The sequence below is a fragment of the Podarcis cretensis genome (assembly GCF_951804945.1).
Source record: "Podarcis cretensis genome assembly, chromosome: 8".
NCBI classification, from domain to species: Eukaryota; Metazoa; Chordata; class Lepidosauria; order Squamata; family Lacertidae; genus Podarcis; species Podarcis cretensis.
Genome location: NC_137177.1, coordinates 79,855,325 through 79,879,706, shown reverse-complemented (window position 1 = coordinate 79,879,706; position 24,382 = coordinate 79,855,325). Strand labels below are relative to the sequence as shown.

At 47.1% G+C, this 24,382-nt stretch overlaps 1 protein-coding gene across 1 annotated transcript in view; it reads right to left on the bottom strand.

Moving 5' to 3' along the window:
* IGSF21 (immunoglobin superfamily member 21) overlaps window positions 1–23,838 on the bottom strand; it is a 239,830-nt gene extending 215,992 nt beyond the window's left edge. Inside the window, 1 exon segment of the mRNA XM_079987073.1 lies at window positions 22,894–23,838. Within this exon segment, the coding sequence (XP_079843199.1) occupies window positions 22,894–22,951 (58 nt within the window). The 5' untranslated portion in view covers window positions 22,952–23,838.
* Window positions 23,839–24,382: the final 544 nt, after the last annotated feature.

Below are 24,382 nucleotides of genomic sequence, written 5' to 3'. Positions count from 1 at the left end.
GGCAGCTTCCTAGTTATGTCAGGTCCTCTATGAGGACTAGAATACTGCTACATCTTCAGCAGAAGGTCAGAGGTGAAGCAGGCAGAACATCACAGGTTCAGTCTCCAATGGCATATCCAGCTAGGGCTGAGAGTCACTCTCTTTCTGAAACCCCGGAGAGCTGCTGCCAGCCAGTGGATGGAATATGAACTAGATGGACCAAGGGTCTAATTTGGTAAAGGCAAGTTCTTGCTGAAATCAGCACTTTGAGGACTAGCATCTTACTTTGCTTTTGGGGAAGGAGCACCTGGCAACATAATAATATTAATATTAATATTAATATTAATATTAATATTAATATTAATATTAATATTAATATTAATATTAATATTAATATTAATATTAATATTAGTAGTAATATTAGTAGTAATAATAATAATAATAATAATAGAAATAAATTGAAATACTTTATTGTCACTTGTACAACTTGTATAGGACTCAGGAGGCGCTGTGGGTTAAACCGCAGAGCCTAGGACTTGCCGATCAGAAGGTCGGCGGTTCGAATCCCCGCGATGGGGTGAGCTCCTGTTGCTCGGTCCCTGCTCCTGCCAACCTAGCAGTTCGAAAGCACATCAAAGTGCAAGTAGATAAATAGGTACCGCTCCGGCAGGAAGGTAAACAGCGTTTCCGTGTGCTGCTCTGGTTCGCCAGAAGCGGCTTATTCATGCTGGCCACATGACCCGGAAGCTGTACGCCAGCTCTCTTGGCCAAGAAAGTGAGATGAGTGCCGCAACCCCAGAGTTGGTCATGACTGGACCTAATGCCCCTGCTCCTCCCTCATTATTCATCTCTCCTTGGACCTCTTAGATTTCAGCAGACACTCCCCAGCCTCTCTTTGCATTTGCAAGCTTAAGGACTAGAAACTTTATTTCAAATTTAAAAAATGAAAATCATTCACCAGTCAGAACTCTGCATCCAGTCTTGCTCACACACTCAAGCATTTCTCCAGTGAAAACAGGGACATCCTATTCCATAATATTAACGATAATAATTTTATTATTTATACCGCGCCCATGTGACTGGGTTGCACCGGCCACACACTCAAGCATTTCTCCAGTGAAAACAGGGACATCCTATTCCATAATATTAACGATAATAATTTTATTATTTATACCGCGCCCATGTGACTGGGTTGCACCGGCCACTGTAGGCAGCTTCCAACAGATGTAAAAACATAATAAAAGATTAAGCATTTAAAAACTTCCCTATATAGGGCTGCCTTCAAATGTCTTCTAAAGGTTGTATAGTTACTTATCTCGTGGGCTCAGGGGTTGCATAATTCCAGACCCTCCAACATTTCTCCAATGAAATAGGGACATCCTAAGGAAAAGTGGAGGACGCGGGTGGCACTGTGGGTTAAACCACAGAGCCTAGGACTTGCCGATCAGAAGGTTGGCGGTTCGAATCCCTGTGATGGGGTGAGGTCCCATTGCTTGGTCCCTGCTCCTGCCAACCTAGCAGTCCAAAAGCACGTCAAAATGTAAGTAGATAAATAGGTACCGCTACTGCGGGAAGGTAAACGGCATTTCCGTGCGCTGCTCTGGTTTGCCAGAAGCAGCTTAGTTATGCTGGCCACATGACCCGGAAGTTGTCTGCGGACAAACGCCGGCTCCCTCGGCCAATAAAGCAAGATTAGTACTGCAACCCCAGAGTCGGTCACGACTGGACCTAATGGTCAGGGGTCCCTTTACCTTTACCTAAGGAAAAGTGGGACATTATAGGATCAAATCAGAAACCGGAACAGCGTCTGTAAATCTGGGACTGTCCCAGGAAAATAGGGATACTTGGAGGGTCTGCATTGCTTATGTTGACACCATAATGGAATTGTGAAATATTAATACCCCAATTATAGCATCCCCCAAACTGGACTTTATTATAGTAATTTTTCTCTAACCAAGCTCCAGTCCCTGCAGTCTTCGAACTCCATTCTACGGAAGGCAATGGTGTAAGCAATTAATATTCCCAGCGTTGAAAAATCCCACCACATTTCGGCTTCATCCTCCACGCCGCGCTAAATATAACCATTAAATGCACTCCCTCTTTTTTCTTTTTTCAGAGGGAGTTAACATTGTTTAAATAAGCCCTCTAAATGTTTAAAGAGACTGGTTATTTTATTTCGTATTCTATCTCCCCCCCCCCCCCTTCCCCTCTGCAGGAAGCTTTCAGCGCTACGGAAGGAGGGAGGGCAGGCCTGCTTTAGTGGAGAGAGGGCGAGCGAAGAGAAATACAGTTTCCTGCAATAACAACTCCTGCCACCACCATCGCGATTTGCAATAAATCTGGGAGCTGCTTGTAAAAAAACAACCCACCCCAAAACAACCCTCAGTAACAACAGCATCTTATACCAGGGCCGGGAGATGATGGAAAGAGCTCTCCAGCTCTCCAAAGGCAAAGACTTCCTCCTTCTCATTCGAACACAGACTTGTCACTCGCTTCCCCAAGGAAAACTGATGGACATGGACTAGGATGGCTTAAAAAAACACACACAGTTAGACAAATTCATAAGGTGACCATGATGGATGTGTGCCTTTAAAAGGTAAAGGTAAAGGGACCCCTGACCGTTAGGGTCCAGTCGTGGCCAACTCTGGAGTTGCGGCACTCATCTCGCTTTATTGGCCGAGGGCGCCGGCGTACAGCTTCCGGGTCATGTGGCCAGCATGACTAAGCCGCTTCTGGTGAACCAGAGCAGCGCACGGAAATGCCGTTTACCTTCCCGCCGGAGCGGTACCTATTTATCAACTTGCACTTTGATGTGCTTTCGAACTGGTAGGTTGACAGGAGCAGGGACCGAGCAACGGGAGCTCACCCATAGCGGTGATTCGAACCACCGACCTTCTCATCGGCAAGTCCTAGGCTCTGTGGTTTAACCCACAGAGCCCTCTATTCTAATTCTGCTTCCTTTTAATGGAAAAATGTGGGATTTGTGTGGCCTTCCAGACGCTGATGAACTCCCATCTTCCTTGGTCAGTGGGCACGTCAGCTGCTGAGTGTTTCCTGGGAGACCAGAAAAATAGTGCCCCATTGCTGTTTTGGCAATTCCCCATGGATTTCCCCCCACCCCTAAAACAAACCACCAGAACAAAAAAGGAAGAAATGTTTGTGCCCTCCCCATTTTGTCCTTGGCAGCAGAAATTGCAGAGTCCTGATCTGAAAGGTCTCTGCTTTTTGCAATCAATGTGTTTGGGTTTCTGCTAGAATTGAGAGAGGACTTATACGCTCTTTAAACTGCACTTTGACTGTCATCAATACCACAAATTTCAGAGATGCATCTCTCTCTCTCTCTCTCTCTCTCTCTCTCTCTCTCTCTCTCTCTCTCTCGGGTCTGGAGAGGGTGCGGAAGACTAAAAACCAACTCAAGCTGGTTTGGAGATATTTATAACATTGTATTCCCTTACCAGGAAGTTTTAAATCTCTAGCAAGGGAGAGAGAGCGCAAGTGTGCTTCCATTAACATGGCTAAAAAGTATCACTGCAACTACTTTCTTTAATATCTAGGAAATGCAGAGGTGACATTTTTGGATGGGAGTTATGTTCCCCCTTAAGAGGAAAGCAAGTGATGCTCTAATGATGGTCTAGATCAGCCTCTCTCACCCTTGGGTACCACCACCCTTGACCACTGGCCATGCTGGCCAAGAATCATGAGAGTTATACTACCAACATCTAGGAACTCAAGGTTGATAAAGACTAGATCATGGGTGGGCAAACAAAGGCCCAATTGCCTTCTAAATCCATGAGTAGAATGAGTAGAATGTGTCCTTTTATTTAAAATGCATTTCTGGGTTATTTGTGGGGCCTGCCTGGTGTTTTTACATGAGTAGAATGTGTGCTTTTATTTAAAATGCATCTCTGGGTTATTTGTGGGGCATAGGGGTTTCCAGCTGTAATGCTTTAAGAGATATGGAAATTAAGGTTCTGAAATAAGCAAAAACTAATGGTGAGGATTTGCTGAATTTATAATTTGAATTGGAATATAAGAAAGGGAGGTATGAGGAGGTCCGGAAAATAAGTTAAAAGAAAATAGGTAAAGGGAAATTTTATGTGTTTTTAGTTGTTTTTATATATATTTTTGTTGCATTTTTGTATTTTTGTTGTTTCTTTTTTGTTGTTCTATAATGTATTATTCTGGAAAATTTCAATAAATCTTATTTGTGGGGCATAGGAATTCGGTCATATTTTTTCCCCAAAAATATAGTCCGACCCCCCACAAGGTCTGAGGAACAGTGGACCAGCCCCCTGCTGAAAAAGTTTGCTGACCACTGGACTAGATGGTTGATTTGCTGCATCAGCAGCAACAAGCTAAAGCAGTGTTTCCCAAACTTTGATCTCCAGCTGCTTTTCGACTACAACTCCCATCATTCTTAGCTAGCAGGACCAGTGGTCAGGGTTGATGGAAACTGTAGTCCAAAACCAGCAGGAGACCCGAATTTGGGACACACTGGACTAAAGGAACCTACCTAATTTCTAATATGCTGGTGGCACACAGTTCTACTTCTCCTTTATATCTGCAGGCGAGGTATTGGATGTGCTGAACTGTTGTCTTGCCTCAGTACTGGACTGGATGAGAGCCAATAAACTGAGGTTCAATCCGGATAAGGCTGAGGCACTGTTGGTGGGCAGTTCACTAGACCAGATAGGTGGAAGATTGTCTCTCTTGTAGGGGTTACATTCCCTTTGAAGGAGTGGGTACAAGGATCCATTGCTGTCATCTGAGGTTCAGGTGACCTCCGTGGCTCAGAGTGTCTTCCATCAGCTTGGGCTAGTGTCCCAGCTGTACCCCTATCTGTACAGGGGTAGCCTAACTTCTGTTGTCTATGCTCTGGTAACCTCTAGGTTAGATTACTGCAATGCATTATACATAGGGCTGCCTCTGAAGACAGTGTGGGATGTAAACACAGGAGCAGTCAGTGACAACATTCCTAGAGTGTACATGTTAGAACATGGGGAGGGATGTCTGTCTAGCAAGCAGGTAAACTTCCTGGGGACGGACTTCCTCCACATGTGACCAGAGGTGGGTGTGGCCTCACCTGTGCAGGTAAATGATAAAAGCACAGGACAGGCAGCCATATCTCTCTCTCTCATCTTCATCTTCTGAAGGAGCAACATGCCCTCTTGGCTCTCAGCCAAGAGAGGACAGTACTATCTTCCTATAAGATAGATTCTAAGTGTATGTAACCTTTTTAAAGCTGTCTGCCTTCTGGGATCATATTGTGAACTGAACGTGAGTAAACTCTTTTATACTTTTATGAAGACTGTGTCGTGTCTTGTATTTTAAGAGGGAACAAAAGGGGAAATTACCAGAGTAATTATTATAGAGGTTCTAGCGAACCTGTGCAGACGTTACCGTTGCGAACTTAAAAGGGAATGTCATAAAATCTGCTGATATTTTGGGAACTTGTTAGCACAAGTTGGATAAGGATGTAATTAGTCAATATATCCTCTCCTGCACCCCAGAACATTCCCACAGACAGTTTGGAAACTTCTGCTGGTGCAGAATTCAGTAGCCCTGCACTGGAGCAAAACTGTGAAGCATCTTCCAAGTGTAGCTCATTTTCTCTGGTCCTAGGATCCCCAACCTGTGGGAATTAAACCCGTGAGCTGAATTAAACAGGAAAATAGGAAGCTGGTTTTCATGGAGACAGACAATTGGTCTACACTACTGTCTACATTGACTAGCAGTGGCTCTCCAGGCAGCGATCATTCCCAAGCCTATTAGGGGATGGAATCAGGGACCATCTGCATGCTAAAAAAAGGACCCCTGGGTGCTTAAGTCCAGTCAAAGGCAACTATAGGGTTGTGGTGCTCATCTCGCTTTCAGGCCAAGGAAGCCACATTTGTCCACAGACAGATTTCTGGGTCATGTGGCCAGCAGGACTAAACCGCTTCTGGGATGCCGTGGCAGAAACCAGAGCAGCACACGGAAACATTGTTTACCTTTCTGCTGCAGCGGTACCTATTTATCTACTTGCACTGGTGTGCTTTCAAACTGCTAGGTTGGCAAGAGCTGGGACAGAGCAATGGGAGCTCACTCCGTCGTGGCGATGCGAACCACCGACCATCTGATCAGCATGCCCTAGTGGCTCAGTGGTTTAGACCACAGCACCACCCATGTCCTTTAGCATCTGGATGCTAAGCAGGTGTGCCACTGAGCATTGGGGGTCATTCATTCATACACACACACACACACACACACACACACAGAGAGAGAGAGAGAGAGAGAGAGAGAGAACTTTTAATCTTTGTTTTAATTGAGAAAATGGAAATATTATTGAACAAACACAGAACTGACTCAGAACAGAACTGGGCTGATTCCCCCTCCTCACTGAGCGAAAGAAAGTAAAGGTGTGGTGGGTGTGTGAGAGAGAGGAGAGAACTTTTCTCTCCAAAGCAAAGTTTTTAAAACCCAAACCTTTCATCTGCCATCATTGGCTTGGCCTTCCACACAGGTTAATTAGTTTATGAGGCCCCCTCCTCCCTGCCAAGGAAAAACTCTGCTTTGAAATTTCTGCTGTCTTTAAGGAAGCGTTAATTGGAATCTTCACCTCTGCCCTTTCTCCGACAGCCCTGGACTCCCCATCACAGCCAAAATGCAACACCGACCCTGAAGGGGACAGAGCCTTCTGTCTTCAAGGACTGGCCGTCCATCTTTACATTGGGTTGCTTGAATAAAACCCACAGAAAGCTTGACTCAAGCACCTCTGCGATCTCGCTGTCTTGAGAGAGAGGTGATATTTGGAGTGTGGGGAGAGCAAATGCTAAACTCATCATCCCACATTCAAAGGAAGATATTCTGTCTTGGTCAGACCAAACCTACACTCCTGTGTCCAGTTCTGGGTTCCACAATTTAAGAAGGATGTTGACAAGCTGAAATATGTGCAGAGGAGGGCAACCAAGATGATCAAGGGTCTGGAAACCAAGCCTTATGAGGAACGGTTGAAGGAACTGGGCATGTTTAGCCTGGAGAAAAAGAGACATGATAGTCATCTTCAGATGTCAAAAGGGCTGTCACGTGGAAGATGGCACAAACCTGTTTTCTGCTGCTCTGGAGGGTAGGACCCAAACCAGTGGCTTCAAGTTATAAGAAAGGAGATTCCAACTAAACACTAGGAAGAACTTTCTGGGAACAAGTGCTGTTTGACATGGAATGGACAACCTCAGAAGGTGGTGGGCTTCACTGGAGGTTGAATGGCCATCTGTCAAGGATTAGTTAGCTCTTATTCCTGCATTTCAGGAGGAGGCCTAAATAACACTCAGGATCCCTTCCAACTCTTTCATTCTATGATTCTATTACTTTACCCCTGTCCTTTCATCCCTGTCAGGGAACCCATTCCCATTACTTGTGGGTGGGGAAGATGCTGCAGACCTTTTCTCCTGCCTTTCGTCTTGTCAGAATGATTACCGCAGCATCTTCAACCAGCCCACATCCCTTCCCACCAGCTCGTACAGAGCTCTCTCCGAAGCTTCGAGGGACTTCTGCTTCCATATGTTCAACACAGCATTAGGAGCTCATATCAGAAGACACTGAAGGTCCCCCTCCTTCCAGAGCTCCTCTGCCTCAGCTTCAAATTGAGAGAGGGAAGGGGTGGTCCTGGGAGACAAGATTGCTTCCGGCTGAGGAAGTTCCTGCAGATGGCATTTTGTTCCTCTCCCTGGAATAAAACAGGCAGAGTAGCCTTTGGAATCAGCACTGCTTAAGATCAGCATCCCTAGAATGGAGCACATTAGGTTCTCTCTCTCTCTCTCCCTCTCCATCTCCCTCTCCCCCAACACAAATTCTGGTGCCTCATAAAGCACCAGAAATCACGTCCAAGGCCTTGAGAGACCTCAGAGATGCTGTCCGATGCCTTGCGAGACCTCGGAACCTGACTTCCAGTGCCATGGGAAATCAGGTTCTGAGGCCACGAGGTGCATGGCATCATGATGTTACGTCACTTGCACTGGACACCCATAATCTGTGGCCCAAGTTGGTGCCCCTGGACCCTGAGGGTCATCTAGAGTAAACCAACCCCCTGCAATGCAGGTATCTCAACTAAAGCATCCAAGATAGATGACCATCCAACCTCTGCTTAAAAACCACCAAGGAAGGAGATTCCACCACCTCCGAAGGAAGTCCATTCCACTGTTGAACAGCTCTTACTGTCATAAAGTTCTGCCTGATGTTTAGTTGGAAACTCCTTTCTTGTAACTTGTAGCCCTTGGTTCAAATCCTACCCTCCAGAGAAGGAGGAAAACAAGCTTGTTCCCTCTTAAGATATTTGAAGATGACTATCCTATCTCCTCTGAGTCTCCTCGTCTCCAACCTAAACATACCTAGCTCCTCCAACCTTTCATTTCCAGATGAAACTGCCATTCAACCTCTGTTTAAAAACCTCCAATGGAGAGTACACCACCATCTGAGGTTGCCCATTCCACTGTCTAGCAGCTCTCACCACCAGAAAGTTCTTCATAAGGTTTAGTTGGAATCTTCTTTCCTTTAGATCCTACCCTCCAGAGCAGGAGAAAACATGCTTGTTCCATCTTCCATGTGACAGCCCTTCAGATATTTGAAGGTGGCCTTCATAGAACCTCTCAGTCTCCTCTTGTCCCAATTAAACAGACTCAACTCCCTCAACTCTCTCTCATAAGGCTTGGTTGCCAGACCCTTGATCATCTTGGTTGCCCAGCTGTGCACACGTTCCAGCTTCTCAACATCCTTCTCAAATTGCGGTGCCCAGAATTGGACACAGTATTATTAATAATAATTTTATTTATATCCCGTCCTCCCCAGCCAGAGCCGGGCTCAGGGTGGCTAACACCAATAAAATGAAAGTAAAAACATAATGGGGGGGGGGAGCAATTTAAAATACAGGTTAAAATGCAATTTAAAATGCAGCCTCATTTAAGAAGTAGCCCATAGATCAAAACCATAAGGGGAGGGAAAGATAAGGGTCAGACCGATTCCAAACCAAAGGCCAAGCTCTGTCTTGCAGGCCCTGTGGGAAGATGCCAAGTCCCGCAGGGCCCTTGTCTCTTGTGACAGAGTGTTCCACCAAGACGGGGCCAGTACTGAAAAGGCCCTGGCCCTAGTTGAAACCAATCTAACCACCTTGAGATCTGGGACCTCCAAAATGTTGTCATTTGTGGACCTTAAGATCCTCTGTGGGGCATACCAGGAGAGGCAGTCCTGTAGGTACGTGGGTCCAAGACCTATTCCATGTGTGGTCAGAGCAAGGCAGAATAGAGAGGGACTATTACCACTGTTACCAGCTGCTGGGAATCAAGAATCAGGAGGGTGTCAGTGAGCTCAAGTCCTGTTTGTGGGCTCACATTGAAGCATAGGCTCAACTTTCCATCTAGGCTAGGTGCATAGGAAGCAACTTCAGATGGAGTCAGAGCCCTGATCCATCAAGATCAGTATTGCCTACACTGACTGGCAGCAGTGACTCTCCAGAATTTCAGACATGGCGTCTCCCCCAGCCCAACCCGGCGATTCAACCTGGGGCTTTCTGCATGCAAAGCAGGGGTTGTGCTACTGAGCTATAATCATTCCCCTAAACAGAAAAAAGGTCCAAGTCCTTATGGTTCTGAAGGGTCGATTTAGATAGAGACGTAATAAGCTGGCTTAGGCAAAGTTAAGCCATTGCTCCAGCTACCTTAGCATTGCCTATGCTGGCTGGCAGCAACGGCTCTCCAGGGTTAAAGGCAGGGAGTCTTTTCCCCAGCCCTACCTGGTGATGGGACGCGGGTGGCGCTGTGGGTTAAACCACAGAGCCTAGGACTTGCTGATCAGAAGGTCAGCGGTTCGAATCCCCGCGACGGGGTGAGCTCCCGTTGCTCGGTCCCGGCTCCTGCCAACCTAGCAGTTTGAAATCACGTCAAAGTGCAAGTAGATAAATAGGTACCGCTCTGGCGGGAAGGTTAACAGCGTTTCCATGCGCTGCTCTGGTTCGCCAGAAGTGGCTTAGTCATGCTGGCCACATGACCCGGAAGCTGTACGCCAGCTCCCTCGGCCAATAAAGCGAGATGAGCGCCACAACCCCAGAGTTGGTCACGACTGGACCTAAAGGTCAGGGGTCCCTTTACCTTTTTACCTGGTGATTCTGGAGGGATTTGAACCCGGGTTCCATGCCACTGAACTACAGCCCTTTCTCATGACAAAAATGCATTATATTCAGTGAAACTGTGCTATAAAAATGTGCATAAGAGGTTAAAAAAAGAGAGAATTAATACAGGATTGAACATTTCAGGAGAAATCCGCACTAAATGCTGGTCACTTTTCTAGAGGGTTTAGGATTGAACATTTTGAGGGGAAAGCTAAATTGACAGCTTCGCCCGTCTCTTGACTGCAAACAGCGATCTTGCCAAATCAGGGCCTTGTTGTTGCTACCTTGAATCATCAGAAGTCTTGTCCTCTGAGGCTGGAGGCCAGCCGTGAATGACTAGAAGAGGCTAGCGTGGGCAGCAGGGACCCTAAAACATTTTTGTAGACCAGTAACTTCTGAGAGAGACCCTTCCAAGGCTGGAGGAGAGCCAAAGAATTCATCTATCTTTTAAGATGCTTATTCTCCTTCCTCAATCTAACACACTCTGCCTCGTGCATGGGACAGCTGACCACGAAGAATGGATGACAGCTCTATGACGCATCCTGGACTGAAGCAACTCGTGGAACTCTGCACACGGATCAGAACACAACACACAGGCAGAGGACATACATCGCTCTAGATTTGGCAGGGCAGCTCCACTAGGGGCCAAAATTGTGGAAACCTTTTGGGAAAAGTGTATTTCCGAGGTTTCATGGCTCATAACACCTGATTGGCTCACGCTCACGCTAACTGGCAATATTCAAATGAAGGAAATCTACTGCATATCAACCTAAGCAAGTCGTGCTTCCTTTTTTCGGGTTATTTGGCTATACCTTTTGATAGCATACAGATAATTGAGCAAACTTTGCTGTATTACATTCTTCATTAAATTATCTTTCTGTTGATATATACTGACATTACTCAAAAAAGTGGTGTTATGAGCCATCAAACCTCAGAAAACCTTTCCCCAAAAGGTTTCCACAGTTCTGCCACTAGTGTATGATTTGGGGTGTGTGGTTTCAATGCACAGAAATGCAAGATTGTATGTAGCAACTGAGTTATTTTACAGACTCAGGGTTGTGCCATGAAAGTTGGAGCAAGCTTGTTTTCTGTTGCTCTGGAGGATAGGACCTGAACCAAAGGATGCCAATTACAAGGAAGGAAATTCCTACTATTATCTAGATATGTCGATGTGGATAGCTAGACAGCTAGGCTGAATCTGCCCATATTGTATATAAAAACGCTATGAAAATGCTTCTCCTAAAAAACAACACCATGTTTTAAAATATACATGGAATTTGCCATTCGCTCACCAGTGCCATCTAGTATCACATTTGTATAATGCGCTTAAACCACACTTAAAATGTTATATTTGCAGCTGTATAGCTGAGTCCCTAGACAGACAGATAGACATGTATGCCATTTGGGATGTTTGGTGCAAGCCGAAAAGCAAATGAAAAATATTTTATATGCATACATGTACGAATAGTTTCCTCCTCTTCTGCTCATAACTACCCTATGAGGCGGACTTCACTCGCAGGTGGTGATTGTATGCCAGTGACCTCAGTGAACTTAATGACGGAACAAGCATTACAGTCATGCCCCCCCCCCCAAATCACAGTCAACTCTCTAACCCAGTAGTTGCTGAACTTTTTGGGGGGACCCACCTTGGACCTATAAACTCATTCCCAGTGCCCCCTACCATATAATAAGAGTACTATTCAGAATAGCTGCTTGTACGACCCACTAAGGGATTCAAAGAAGCCACAATTAATTGCATGTTTACTCAAATTCCAGTTAAAACGATCTAATTAATTCAGCAAGATGGATGAACTTGATCCAATGATAGCAACCCCCCCCCCTGCAAACTCTGGCAGTGATTGACACCTCCAGAACTGCAGTACCGCCCACTTTGGGAACCAGTGCTCTAACCACTATCCACCATGTTGCCTTGCACAGAAGCAGGCTGGAAGGGCCAGATAAGATGCAAAGTAGGTTTTTCCTCATTTCCCCGCATTTTGCTATCTGCGCTCCAGACAAAGGCTCTCTGATATTTCAAAAGCAACACACGCAGGGGAATGGACACACACACACACACACACACACACGAGAGCAAGAGAGAGAGAGAGTGCATGTGATTGACAGTTTATTTTAGGAAGGCTGTCAAAGAGGACGAAGGAACAATAATGGCGGGGAGATAACGGAAGTGCCCAGTCATTAGCTACACACACGCACACACACACACACACACACACACACACTCTTAAAGGTAGGAGCCATCAGTATAATAAGAACTTCTGCAGGAAGCTAAGGGCACAGAGGAAGTTTTGGCAGGTGGACAAAAAATATAGGACTAGGCATATCCCTTGCAACCTTGCAGTTCTGAGGCTGCCTGTGAGTTGAGATGATTTATGAGCCATGGGGAGGAGAGGATGATGGGAGGAGATTAACCTGTCTCGTCCTCCTTACACTGAGTCAGGGCCTTCCTGGTCCCATCATTCTAGGAACCATCTTGTCCAGAAATGTCCTTTGCAGGTGCTTCTCTCGGGCTCTGGAAGTGTGCTGGTCCCAGGGGCTAACCGAGAGGCGAGGTCCGAGTCCAGTCCAAGGTCGATGGTGCGGTATGGAGGCTGTCCATCAAAGCTGTAGCTGGATCCAAGGTGGAGAGTCGGGTGAGGTCAGGAACTCTGGCAGGAGAGCAGGACAGGGTGCAGGCAGGAACAGGCTAGCAACAATGTTGCTCCCACAACCTGAGACTGGGGCTGACTGGCTTTTATCTGCCCCAAGGCATAGGGTAGCCCTGGTCCGCAGGTGACTTGCCTCTCCTGGCCTGGAGGCGAGCACTCCTCCTGCAGGAGGAACTTAGTTCCTTCCGCCTTTCTGCCCTGAGCCTCTGCAGCTCAGGAGAGGCTGGAGGGTTACCGGACCCAGAGGCAACCTCAGCTTCCCCTGATGGGGCTGAGAGTGGAGTACCTGCAGGCAATGGGTCCCCCATCACCTCAGGAGCCAAAGCAGACTCAGCTGGTGCCTGCACCTGAGGATCCAGCACAGGTGAGGACCCTTCAGCCTCAGGCCCCAGCCCCGGCTCAGCTGGATTTGGAGGCGGGGACTCCTGTGTAGGCTGGGATTCCTCAGGTTCAGCCTCTGAGTCTGAATCCCAGGCCATCACAGGAAGCCTCAGGAGGCCTGGCTTCATATCCCCTACTCATCCATGAAGCTGGCTGGGTGTGATCTTAGGCAGTCACTCTCAGTCTAACCTGCTCCACAGGGTTGTTGCAGGGATTAAACAGATGGGTGGGGAACAGAAAATGGTATACACCACCCTCAAACGCCTTGGAGAAAACAGAGTTGTGATGGAGGTAGCTGGGGCAGTGAAGGCAAGTGACGGTCAAAGTGGTGATGAAGGTAGTTCAGGGCACTAATGGTCTAATTCAGGGATGGGGAACATCTGTGGCCCTCCAGATGTTGCTAGGCTGAGAACTCCCAGCAGCCCTGGCAGCCAGCACAGCCAATGGCCAGGGATCAAGGTGGGGATGTCATTCAGAAACATCTGGAGGGCCACTGGTGTTCTTCATCCTTTGCCATCCATCTGCCACCAATGAACATCTTCACAGGTCCTGCCTTTGGCAATCTTTCCTAATACGGCACCCTGTGCAAGTCAGAATTTGGCACCGCCCAAATGGATCATCTCAATCATGGATCTTCTCAATTTTGCACCCCTTCGGCTTGGTGGTCTGTGCCGGGGAACTGCTCACAACACCCTAAATCTGGGATTGCTCTCAACCTCCCATAGGCTTTTCTGGAACCCTGGCATAGTATTCAGTTTTCCCTGCCCAGCCCCTTGGTCCAAATATTACTCATCGTGGTGTCAGATTTGCAGAGACAGAGAATAAGAGGAAGAGGCGGGTTGAGGTGTAAACTGCTGCAAAGTATATTGCATACCCTACCACAATTCTCTGAGGAAAGAGGGACACCCTCTTCCATAATAATAATTTTATTATTTATACCCTACCTATTTGACTGGGTTGCCCTAGCCACTCTGGGTGGCTTCCAAAAAACATGAAAGATTAAAAATATTCACTATACGGGCCTGTCTTCATATGGCTCAGGGGATGGATAACTCCATACCCTCCAACATTTCTCTGATGAAAATAGGGGCATCCTTCAGCAATTCTCCGGTGAAAATAGGGACATCTTAAGGAAAAGCGGAGGGACACGAGTGGTGCTGTGGGTTAAACCACAGAGCCTAGGACTTGCTGATCAGAAGGTCGCGGTTCGAATCCCCATGACGGGGTGAGCTCCCATTGCTCGGTCCCTGCTCCTGCCAACCTAGCAGTTTGAAAGCACGTCAAAGTGCAAGTAGATAAATGGTACCGCTCCGGCGGGAAGGTAAACAGCGTTTCTGTGCGCTGCTCTGGTTCGTTGGTCACATGACCCAGAAGCTATACGCCAGCTCCCTCGGCCAATAAAGCGAGATGAGAGCTGCAACCCCAGAGTCGGTCATGACGGGACCTAATGGTTAGGGGTCCCTTTACCTTTAAGGAAAAGCGGGATGTTCTGGGGTCTCATCAGAAACTGGGACGGCTTCTGGAAATCCAGGACTGTCCCTGGAAAATAGGGACACTTGGAGGGTCTGATTATCACGTTTCTCCCAGCTTCTTAATTGCTAGGCATGTAAGGAAAAGAAACTGATCGCGGACACAAAACTGGCTTCCTCCCTCTCCCCACCCAACCTCTAGTTCAGGAAAACAACCATATCATCACTTTGAAAGGAAGAACAAGAGCAAGAGGCGCTTGCGAACTGAGCTAAGGGAGCGTGCAGGGTTTCTGTCGTCCTGCACCAGAGGCCCCCGGGGGCTGCTGCACAGGCACTTCATGAAGGGGAGGAGGAGAACGAGGAGAGAGATGGCACAAAGGGTTCATGCAAGGGAACTCTGAGCATCGCCTCCTTCTGCCAGTGCAATTTCTTCTTGGACGGCTGAGCCCACAAGATAGGGTTGTTATTTTTTATTTTTTTCAAGGGCCAGGGTGAAACGAGAAGCACCGTCTCAAGTGACGTCCTTTGGAGAGATCAACCACCTCTAGCCTTTTTCACAATGATAAGCCAAAGAGGTTGTTTCTTCGATGGCTTTCGAAAGCTGGTGGCTACTAGGCACAAGACACACCTCCCTGTGTGATTTGGGGCAGGGCTGGAAAAAATGGCATAAACCGACCTCCACACACACATTATTTATTTAGCACAGAGCCTAGGACTTGCCGATCAGAAGGTTGGTGGTTTGAATCCCTGCAACAGGGTGTGCTGTCGTTGCTCTTTCCCAGCTACTGCCCACCTAGCAGTTTGAAAGCACACCAGTGCAAGTAGATAAATAGGTACCACTGTGGCGGAAAGGTAAACAGTGTTTCTGCGTGCTGCTCTGGTTCGTCAGAAGCAGCTTTGTCATGCTGGCCACATGACCTGGAAGCTGTCTGCAGACAAACGCTGGCTCCTTCGGCCAGTAAAGCAAGATGAGCGCTGCAGCCCCAGAGTCGTCCGTGACTGGACCTAACGGTCAGGGGTCCCTTTACCTTTACCTTTACCATGCCATATACTTTTAAAAATTTCATTTATGGGTCACTTCTGATGGAGCATCTCCAAGCCGTTTCACAATACAGTCAAACCTTGGTTCTTGAATGCCTTAGTTGCCGAACAAATCGGCTCCTGAACGCCACAAACCCAAAAGTCAACGTTCCGGTTTGCAAACTTTTTTTGGAAGCTGAACCTCCGACGCGGCTTCCGCTTGAGTGCCTTGGTTTTTGAATGGTTTCAGGAGTTGAACGGACTCCTGGGATGGATTAAGTTTGAGAACCAAGGCACCACTGTACAACAAAACATGCATTAACAGAATTGCACTATTCATAATGGAATTGCATCCAACCTAAAACCAGCGGTTAGGGTGTTGGCCCAGGGCCTGGAAGATCAGGTTTCATATCCCAGCTAGGCCAAGGGATCAGCCTCAACAAAGGATTCAACAAGAGCCACCTTCTCCACTCCAAACTACCACAACAAGCAGAGTTCAAAAAGGAACAGTTATGAGTAACTGGGGGGAATAGACATATGAGAACACGAGGAGCAGAACCCACAAGCAGGAACCAAGCACAAGAGCCCTCTAACTTCTTGCAGTTTCCAGCAACTGATATTCAGAAGCTTTGCTGCCTCCAATAGCCCTCTCTTCCATGAATTTGTCCAATCCTCTTTTAAAGTCATCCAAGTTGGTGACCATCACTGCTTCCTGTGGGAGCGAGTGCCATGGTTTTAACTCCTCGCAGTGTAGAGAAGGACTTTCTTCCATCTGTCCCGAATCTCCCCAAATTCAGCTTCACTGGGCACATGTAAGTGAAGACAGAGTTAAGCGGGGAAAGGCAGTTGTTCTACATCACCCGTTCAACAGAGAACGACAAATCTCCCAGGCTCCATGGAAGAACCTGGTAGGGAAAGATGAAGCTGTGATGGAATCTGAAGCAGCACTATCTCCAGCAGAAGATAGTGGGTAAAAATATTGAATCGAATGTAGTTTTCAAAAGAATCCAGATTGCCTCAGCCTCCCCTAAAGATTATATGGCTGAATTTTTTTTAAAAAAATGAGGACATCTTCCGCTAAGACCCAGAACAATATGGAAAACCAGCCAGCCAGCTTAAACCCACAGAGCATCCATTAAAAAGGACTGCTGTTATCTGGAAAGCAATCAATAAAATCCACAATTGGAGCTTTTTGATGGGCCATTCCATTATGAAGCTGAACATCCGGGGGGTGGGGTGGTTAAATTCACCAACACAGAAGAAGTAAGAACACATAACTCACCATTTTCAGAAGACTCCAGTACATATTGAAGGGATCCACCACTCCTCAAAAATTTTTGCTAGCTTGATATTGTTAACAAAAAATGTTTGCCTGTCACTGGCTATGACTAAACACCTGCTTCCCTCAATTTTTCATTTCTGGGAGGGTTCCTCCTCACTCATGTTAGAAGTTCAACTACCCACTAAGACCCAGCACCTCCCTTTTGTATATACCACTTGGTCAGCTGACCTGCATATCACATCACCATAAGCAGGTGGGCTTATCTCTGTCACTTGCCCACGCCCTCTTAAAGAGACATTGACAACCATTCCAGGGGGAGTGGAAATGGAAGAGGGTGATATATGAAAGTCCCAACTTAGAACACACCAGCGTTGGGGGTTGTATTCTGTCAAGACCTACTCAGATTAGGTCCTTTTTGAAACTCACAAACCTAAGTTACCGTATTTTTCACTCTATAAGACGCACCGGACCACAAGACGCACCTAGTTTTTGGAGGAGGAAAACAAGGAAAAAAATATTCTGAATCTCAGAAGCCAGAACAGCAAGAGGGATCGCTGCACAGTGAAAGCAGCAATCCCTCTTGCTGTTCTGGCTTCTGGCATAGCTGTGCAGCCTGCATTCGCTCCATAAGACGCACACACATTTCCCCTTACTTTTTAGGAGGGAAAAAGTGAGTCTTATAGAGCAAAAAATACGGTAATCGTGTCTATTAAATTTGAGTAGCACTAGGGCAGGCATCCCCAAACTTGGCCCTCCAGCTATTTTGGGGCAACAATTCCCATCCCTGACCACTGGTCCTGTTAGCTAGGGATGATGGGAGTTGTAGTCCCAAAACAGTTGGAGGGCTGAGTTTGGGGATGCCTGCACTAGGGCAATAGACTGCTTTGATCCACTTTAACTGTGCATGTCCTAAAGTTCCAGAGTTCACTTAAATCCCTCCTGTGAAATATTGACAGCCTAGCAGCACCTTAAAGGGACATGTTTACTGACATCTCTGCCACCACATCCCTTGAACACCTGTCTATGATGTGCGGGAAGAGGACAAACAGCCAAACCCCAGAATCATCATCGCACCACACAATGTCTCATTACGAAGAGATAGAATCATAGAATTCTACTTGGAATGGTCACCAAAGGCCTTTTAGTCTAACCCTGCGATTCAGGAATCACAGTTCAAGAATCCCTCACATGTGGCCATCTAACTTCTGCTTAAAAACCTCCAAGGAAGGAGAGTCCATCACCTTCTGAGGGTGTCTGTTCCACGGTCAAACAGCTCTTACCCTCAGAAAGTTCTTCCTAATGTTTAGTTGGAATGTCTTTCCTTGTCATTTGAATCCATTGGTTCTGATCCTTCCCTCTGGAGCAGCAGAAAACAAGCTTGTTCCCATGGAACAGCTCTTCAGATATTTGAAGATATTCAGTCTTCTCTTCTCCAGGCTAAACACAACCAGCTCCCTCATAAAGCTTGCTTTCCAGACCCTTGATCATCTTGGTTGTCCTCCTCTGCGCACGTTCTGGTTTGTCAATATCCTTCTTAAACCGTAGAGCCCAGAACGGGACACAGGACTCCAGGCGGGGTCAGATCAAGGCAGAAAACAGTGGCGCAGTTACTTCCCTTGATTTGGACACTGTACTATTCTGTACAGTGTCCAGATCAATATTACACTGTAATATTACTATGTAATATTCCTTTGCCTTTTGGCCCATCTTGCAGACACCAGGCGAGCCACTTTTCCATGGCAGGGAGGCACAGAGTAATTTCCAGGCCATTAATTTATTTTACCACCACCGAGGCAGCTTTAAAAGAAAAGATCATCCAGCTTCTGTTGGCTTTCTATTATTTAAAGCCTTTTTATGTCCCTTGATTGAGAATCTCCCTCTCGCACTCTCTCTCTCTCTCAGAGAATGAAGCAGTCAGCACAGGAGAAGCAGACACACACAGAGCGCATAGAGAGATGGTTGGAGGCAGGGAATTGCAGGGGGTCATGGTCTCCCTCGATGAAGCCACAAGTGTGAGAATCTGAAGGGAGAAGTTTGCAAAGTTCACATCGCTGCATGGCACATGCCTGCACATGGAGCCGCCCTCTGCTGGAGGAACGAGGGAATCCCAGCCAATCTGAGCTCCCGTGTTTATTCTTTGCTCAGAACTCAGGAAGCGGGAAAGAGATTTTGAAGACATGCTTCTAGAACATGGGTAGACAAACTAAGGCCCGGGGGCCAGATCCGGCCCAATCACATTCTCAATCCGGCCCATGGACGGTCCGGGAATCAGTGTGTTTTTACATGAGTAGAATGTGTCCTTTTATTTAAAATGCATCTCTGGGTTATTTGTAGGGCATAGGAATTCATTCATTCCCCCCAAAAAAATATAGTCCGGCCCCCCACAAGGTCTGAGGGACAGTGGACCGGTCCCCTGCTGAAAAAGTTTGCTGACCCCTGTTCTAGAATAAGGATACACACAAGACTTCGCACAAGCCCCAGAGATCTCAGTCAGACTCAGAGTAGAAACATAGGCACATAAGTTGAGCCCTGCTGGATAATAATAATAATAATAATAATAATAATAATAATAATAATAATATTTGTACCCTGCCCATCCGACTGGGTTGCCCCAGCTACACTAAGGGGCTTCTAACATATATAAAAACGTAATAAAGCAATGACATTAAAAGCTTCTCTATAAACAGCTGCCTTCAGATGTCTTCCAAAGGTTATATGCAGTAGTTACTTGTCTCCCTGACATCTGCTGGGAGGGCATTCCACAGGCATCACTGCCAAGAAGGCCTGTCTCCCTGTAGCCTCACTTCTCGCAGTGAGGGAACCACCAGAAAGCCCTCGTGTCAGGCTTTCAGCACCCTCAGCACAGAGTGGTCACCCAGGGGCTCCTGAGAACTTCTCAAGCACAGAGGGGCCCTCCCCTCCCGTGGTTCCCATTAGAATGTCAGAACATCAGAAGACCCTGCTGGATCAGGCCCACCTGGTCTAGCATCCTGTTCTCACAGCCATCAACGAGATGACCCAATGGGAAGCCTGCAAGGAGAATTTGAGCAACCCCTCCCCTCCTGTGGATCTCAGAAACTGTTATTCACATGTATTTGCTTCCTCTGACCATGGAAGCAGAGCATAGCCATTGTGGTTAGTAGCCATAGACAGCCCTCTTCTTGCCCATGAATTTGTCTCTTCCTCTTTTATAGCCATCCAAATTTGTGGCCCTTGCTGCCGCCTGCAGGAGCAACTTAAGGCAACTTATCATCCCTAAATCCAGTAGTGTCTGGTGCCCACTAGGACCAGTGGGGCAGAAGGCAGAGACCCCACCAGGATGGCCCCAGAGCACAATGAGAGGTGGAGCCAACTCATTCTGCTTTTGCCCCCATCTTCCAGCTCCTCCCTGCCACATGAGGAAACTAGCAAGCAGCGCCACCTTCCAGACTGGAAGAAAGGAAAAGAGCAAATGAAGACTGGTTGAGGGCAGACTGAGGTTGGGAGGGCAGTGCCCCTTTCACCCTAGTGGACCAGCTTCCACTGCAAAAAAACAATAAATAACAAATAAATAACAAGACAATAAATGATGTTATCAGGTGCTGTTGGTTCTCAGAAAAGCAGAATCCATGGAGTGCAGAGGGGCCAAGGGCACTGAACCCAGCCCTTACACCCACTGTACAGACAAGAATTTAGGCCGGAGTTTGCCATATCACAGGAGAGAAGTGGCTTGGGGAAGTGATCATGTATCTAGATTGCTCGGGTAAGTAAGCCAAGCTGCGTCATGCAGGCGAAGCTCTGCCACTGGTGCCACTATTGCCACTCCCGAAACCCAGCCTACACTCTTTGGCCAGCTCCTATTGCCTTGCTTCATGAAAAGAAAAGAAAAGAAAAGAAAAGAAAAGAAAAGAAAAGAAAAGAGTGTACAGATCACATATAAAGCAGCCAGGTCAAAATAGCTTAACACCAACACAAATCTGTATTTATTCCACTTTAAAAACAACAACACCAAGCTGAGAGAGAGTCCACTGTAACCCCATAGCTTGCCTCCCGCATTATAAACTTAAGATGCTGTAAATAAAAGTAGAATCATTCCTATTTCGAAGATGAACACACTTACATTTTCTTTGTTTCCAATACTGTCATTTATTGTTCTGAATGTCTAGGCAGAAGCAATACTTTGGTATTGGTACCTCCACCACCAACGGGAGATTCTCATAATCAAATAAATCCCACCAAAGGCCGCATATCAAATCCTTCTTGCTACTTCCCCAAAGAGTCGAGGGAAGAAGAAGTCATCCCTTCCTTCCAGCAACTTGTTTTCTCAACCAGCTGCCTGACATTATTCATGGTTATTACTCATTCAAATTTCAGCTCACCTGGAAGATTTGAGTTGGGCTATTATAGGAAGAAGGGATGGGAGGACACCCATAAACTCAGTGCTGTATCCACAGTTTGTGATCATCTAGGCTGGAAGCACTTGAACTGGATTTTCACTCCGAATCAAAAGGGAAAGCATCGGCAAAGAGATATCAACCACCAATCCCTTTCCCTAACCACCCCCCCCAAAAAAAAAACCACTGCAAAAAAATGAGAGGGGAAAAGACCCTCCTCCCCCCAGCTCAGAAATTATAACAGGGTTAAGTTTGGAGACCGAAATCATCCATGGATTGGTGTGGCTGGCCAGAGGTGATAGGAGAGTGTGACTTTCTGAGAACTCCCATTGCTATATATGGGGAGGGGGAATAGGATTGGAACTGAAACAAAACATTGCATTGGGGTCCATTCTGGTTCTGTCAATACATGCCACAAAGTCTGGGTGGCTGGGTGCTCAATAAATCAGTTCCTTTGAAAAAAATAAATAAGGGGAACTTTCTGCTTTTGCTCTCCGGATCACACACACACACACACACACACACACACACACACAGCATCAACCCATCTGCCCTCAAGTAACCCCTGGAAAAAAAGAGCCTGAGCTAATGAAAGTCTTTTGCTTGTTCCTGTTGTTTTTAGCCTAAATTCAATCTCAAAATAACAAACACACCGCACAATTTTCCAGAGGGGAACGAACACATACGAGAGAGGGAGAGGGGTGTGTGTGTGTCAATGTATCTGCTGTTCGACAAACCGGTCCAGAGTTTGAGTCCAAAGGTAAACCCACAAAACAAGCAACCTCCCTTTTTTATCCTCCCACCCTCTCTTCTCTATGAACCCCCCAGGTTACTTATCCCCAACATACTCCTCCTCCATCACCCCCCCTCCTCTTGGTTTATTTCGCCTCTTTTCGCTCAAACCGGGCTGTGTATTCTCCAGAAGGCGACAACAACTCGTCAGATGCCATTGAAAAGTCTATTGTCCGCTTGCAACCTGGTTCCACAATGGATGCTGATTGTGGGGGCTTCGGGGGGAAGGGGGGTTATTATCATAATAATTATCGTGACCACCACCAGAGGAAAAAAAATAGAAGTGTTTGCTTTGGCATTTGATAAGGCTTTTCATAGATCCATGCACAACATCACTGCCTCCTAACTGGGGGGGGGGGGGAGGGAGAGAGAGAGAGAGAGAGAGACCCACTCAACTCTTAGCAGCAAAGGGCAGCTTTGAAGGACCAGAGAACAGGAGCATTAAACAACCAAGCCAGGATGGGGAAAGTTGGCATGAGTTGGGAGAAAACACCCCGTTCATCTCCCACTGACTTCCCTCTGCCCAGCTCCAAAGCATCCTCTATTGACTTGAACGGGGGAAAGAGAGCGGTTTGATGCACCGAGCTAAAATTCTCTCGCCGTTCGTGGCTTTGGAGAGAACCTGAGCAGCGTTGGTTTGCGAGGGGGAGCTGGCATCGCATGGGATTCTTGCATCTCCTTTGGTGATGGGGGGACATGAAAGCCATGCCTCTATCCTCTCTTTCTCCCCCCCCCCCCACCCAACCCACCGTCGCCGCCGCAAAAAAAGCAAGTGTCTCTGGCACACACTCACCCAGCACCGCATCTAAGAGTTTGAGGAATAGGAAGCAGAGAGGCAGCAGGCGGTTCATTGTGGGTGTCTTGGCCCCCCGGATAGAAACTCCATCTGGTTTAGAAGCACCTCGGCTCTCCGCATGGCGAGGCTCCTCCGGAAGGCAAGGCGGGCAGGGAAGACGGGGTGCCGGAGCATCCGTGGCCGGCGGCGGAGAAACACATCGTGGATGCCTGCTGGGGAGGGGTTTGGAGACGAAGGAAATGTAGAAAGAAACTCCTCTCTCCCCGCAGAAAAAAAAAAAGGAAAACGGGGAGCGGGGAGGGAAGGCAGGCGATGGCAAGAGAGGAGTATGTCCGAAAGACCACGAAGGCGAATGGTACCGAAGGGATGCTGAGAGTGGTACCCAGAGGATGCCGAGAGTGGTACCCAGAGGATGCACCTGTTCAGTCCCTGCCTCTCTTTCTCCTCCCGTGGAATAAGCAGATTAGCAGCTGGAGTTTGGGATCTTCAACTCATCCTTCTTTCCTCCTTTTTGCTCCTTTTCTTATTCTCTTTCTTCTTCTTCTTCTTCTTCTTCCTCCTCCTCCTCCTCCTCCTCTCTCTCTCTCTCTCTCTCTCTCTCTCTCCCCTCCCCCTTGTGCTGGCGTCTGTATTATACAGACTTTTCTTTAATCCATTCTAGGCTCCTCTGCTTTCGTCCTTTAAGCCGGATTTATTGCAGCAAGAGAGAGTGAGAGAGGAGAGAAAAGCCAGTCCCTCTCTTCTATTGCACCTCCCTCCCCAGCGCTCTCTCGTGCTCTCTCGTGCTCTCTCTCTCTCTCTCTCCCTCTCCCTCTCCCTCTCCCTCTATCTTTAGAGGCTTAACCCTTTAGCAGCCAACCCCCACGCTGATTCCACATTCCGAGTCAAGGAGAGACGCCTGGAAAGTCAGCGCAGAGATTTAATCTGCAGCAATAATAATGACAATACGTCAATTTATGTGCAGGTATGAATGGGGAAGGAAGTCTCAGCCCCGATATGGAGATGGTACGTGATCGCACGTAAAAAGTGATGTTTGCAAATTCCGCTTTTAAACCTTCCTTTGACAGTCTTGTTTGGGGAGGAGTCAGTGATTCAAAGTCTCCCTTCTGCTCTGGCTTTAATAAGAAGCGTTAGGCACGTTGTTCTGTTCTCTCTCTCTCTCTCTCTCTCTCTCTCTCATTTTCTCAGTCTTCTCAACTGCAAAATGGGTATAATAACCTTACAAGGTTGTGTCATCATCATCATCATCACTTATCACCCCTCATTCACTCAAAGGTCTCCGGGTTGGTTAAAACAATTAAAACATAATGTGAGAAACATTTTAAATCAACATACAGAAATAAGGTAGAGCCTAAAAATAAACATCCCAAGTGTCAAAAACCAGCTTAAAGAGTATTTGTAAGAACTGGGAGCCAGAGAAAGGCCTTTGAAACACTTTGAACATTGGAAAGGACTATATAAGGGGTCAGCAAACCTTTTCAGCAGG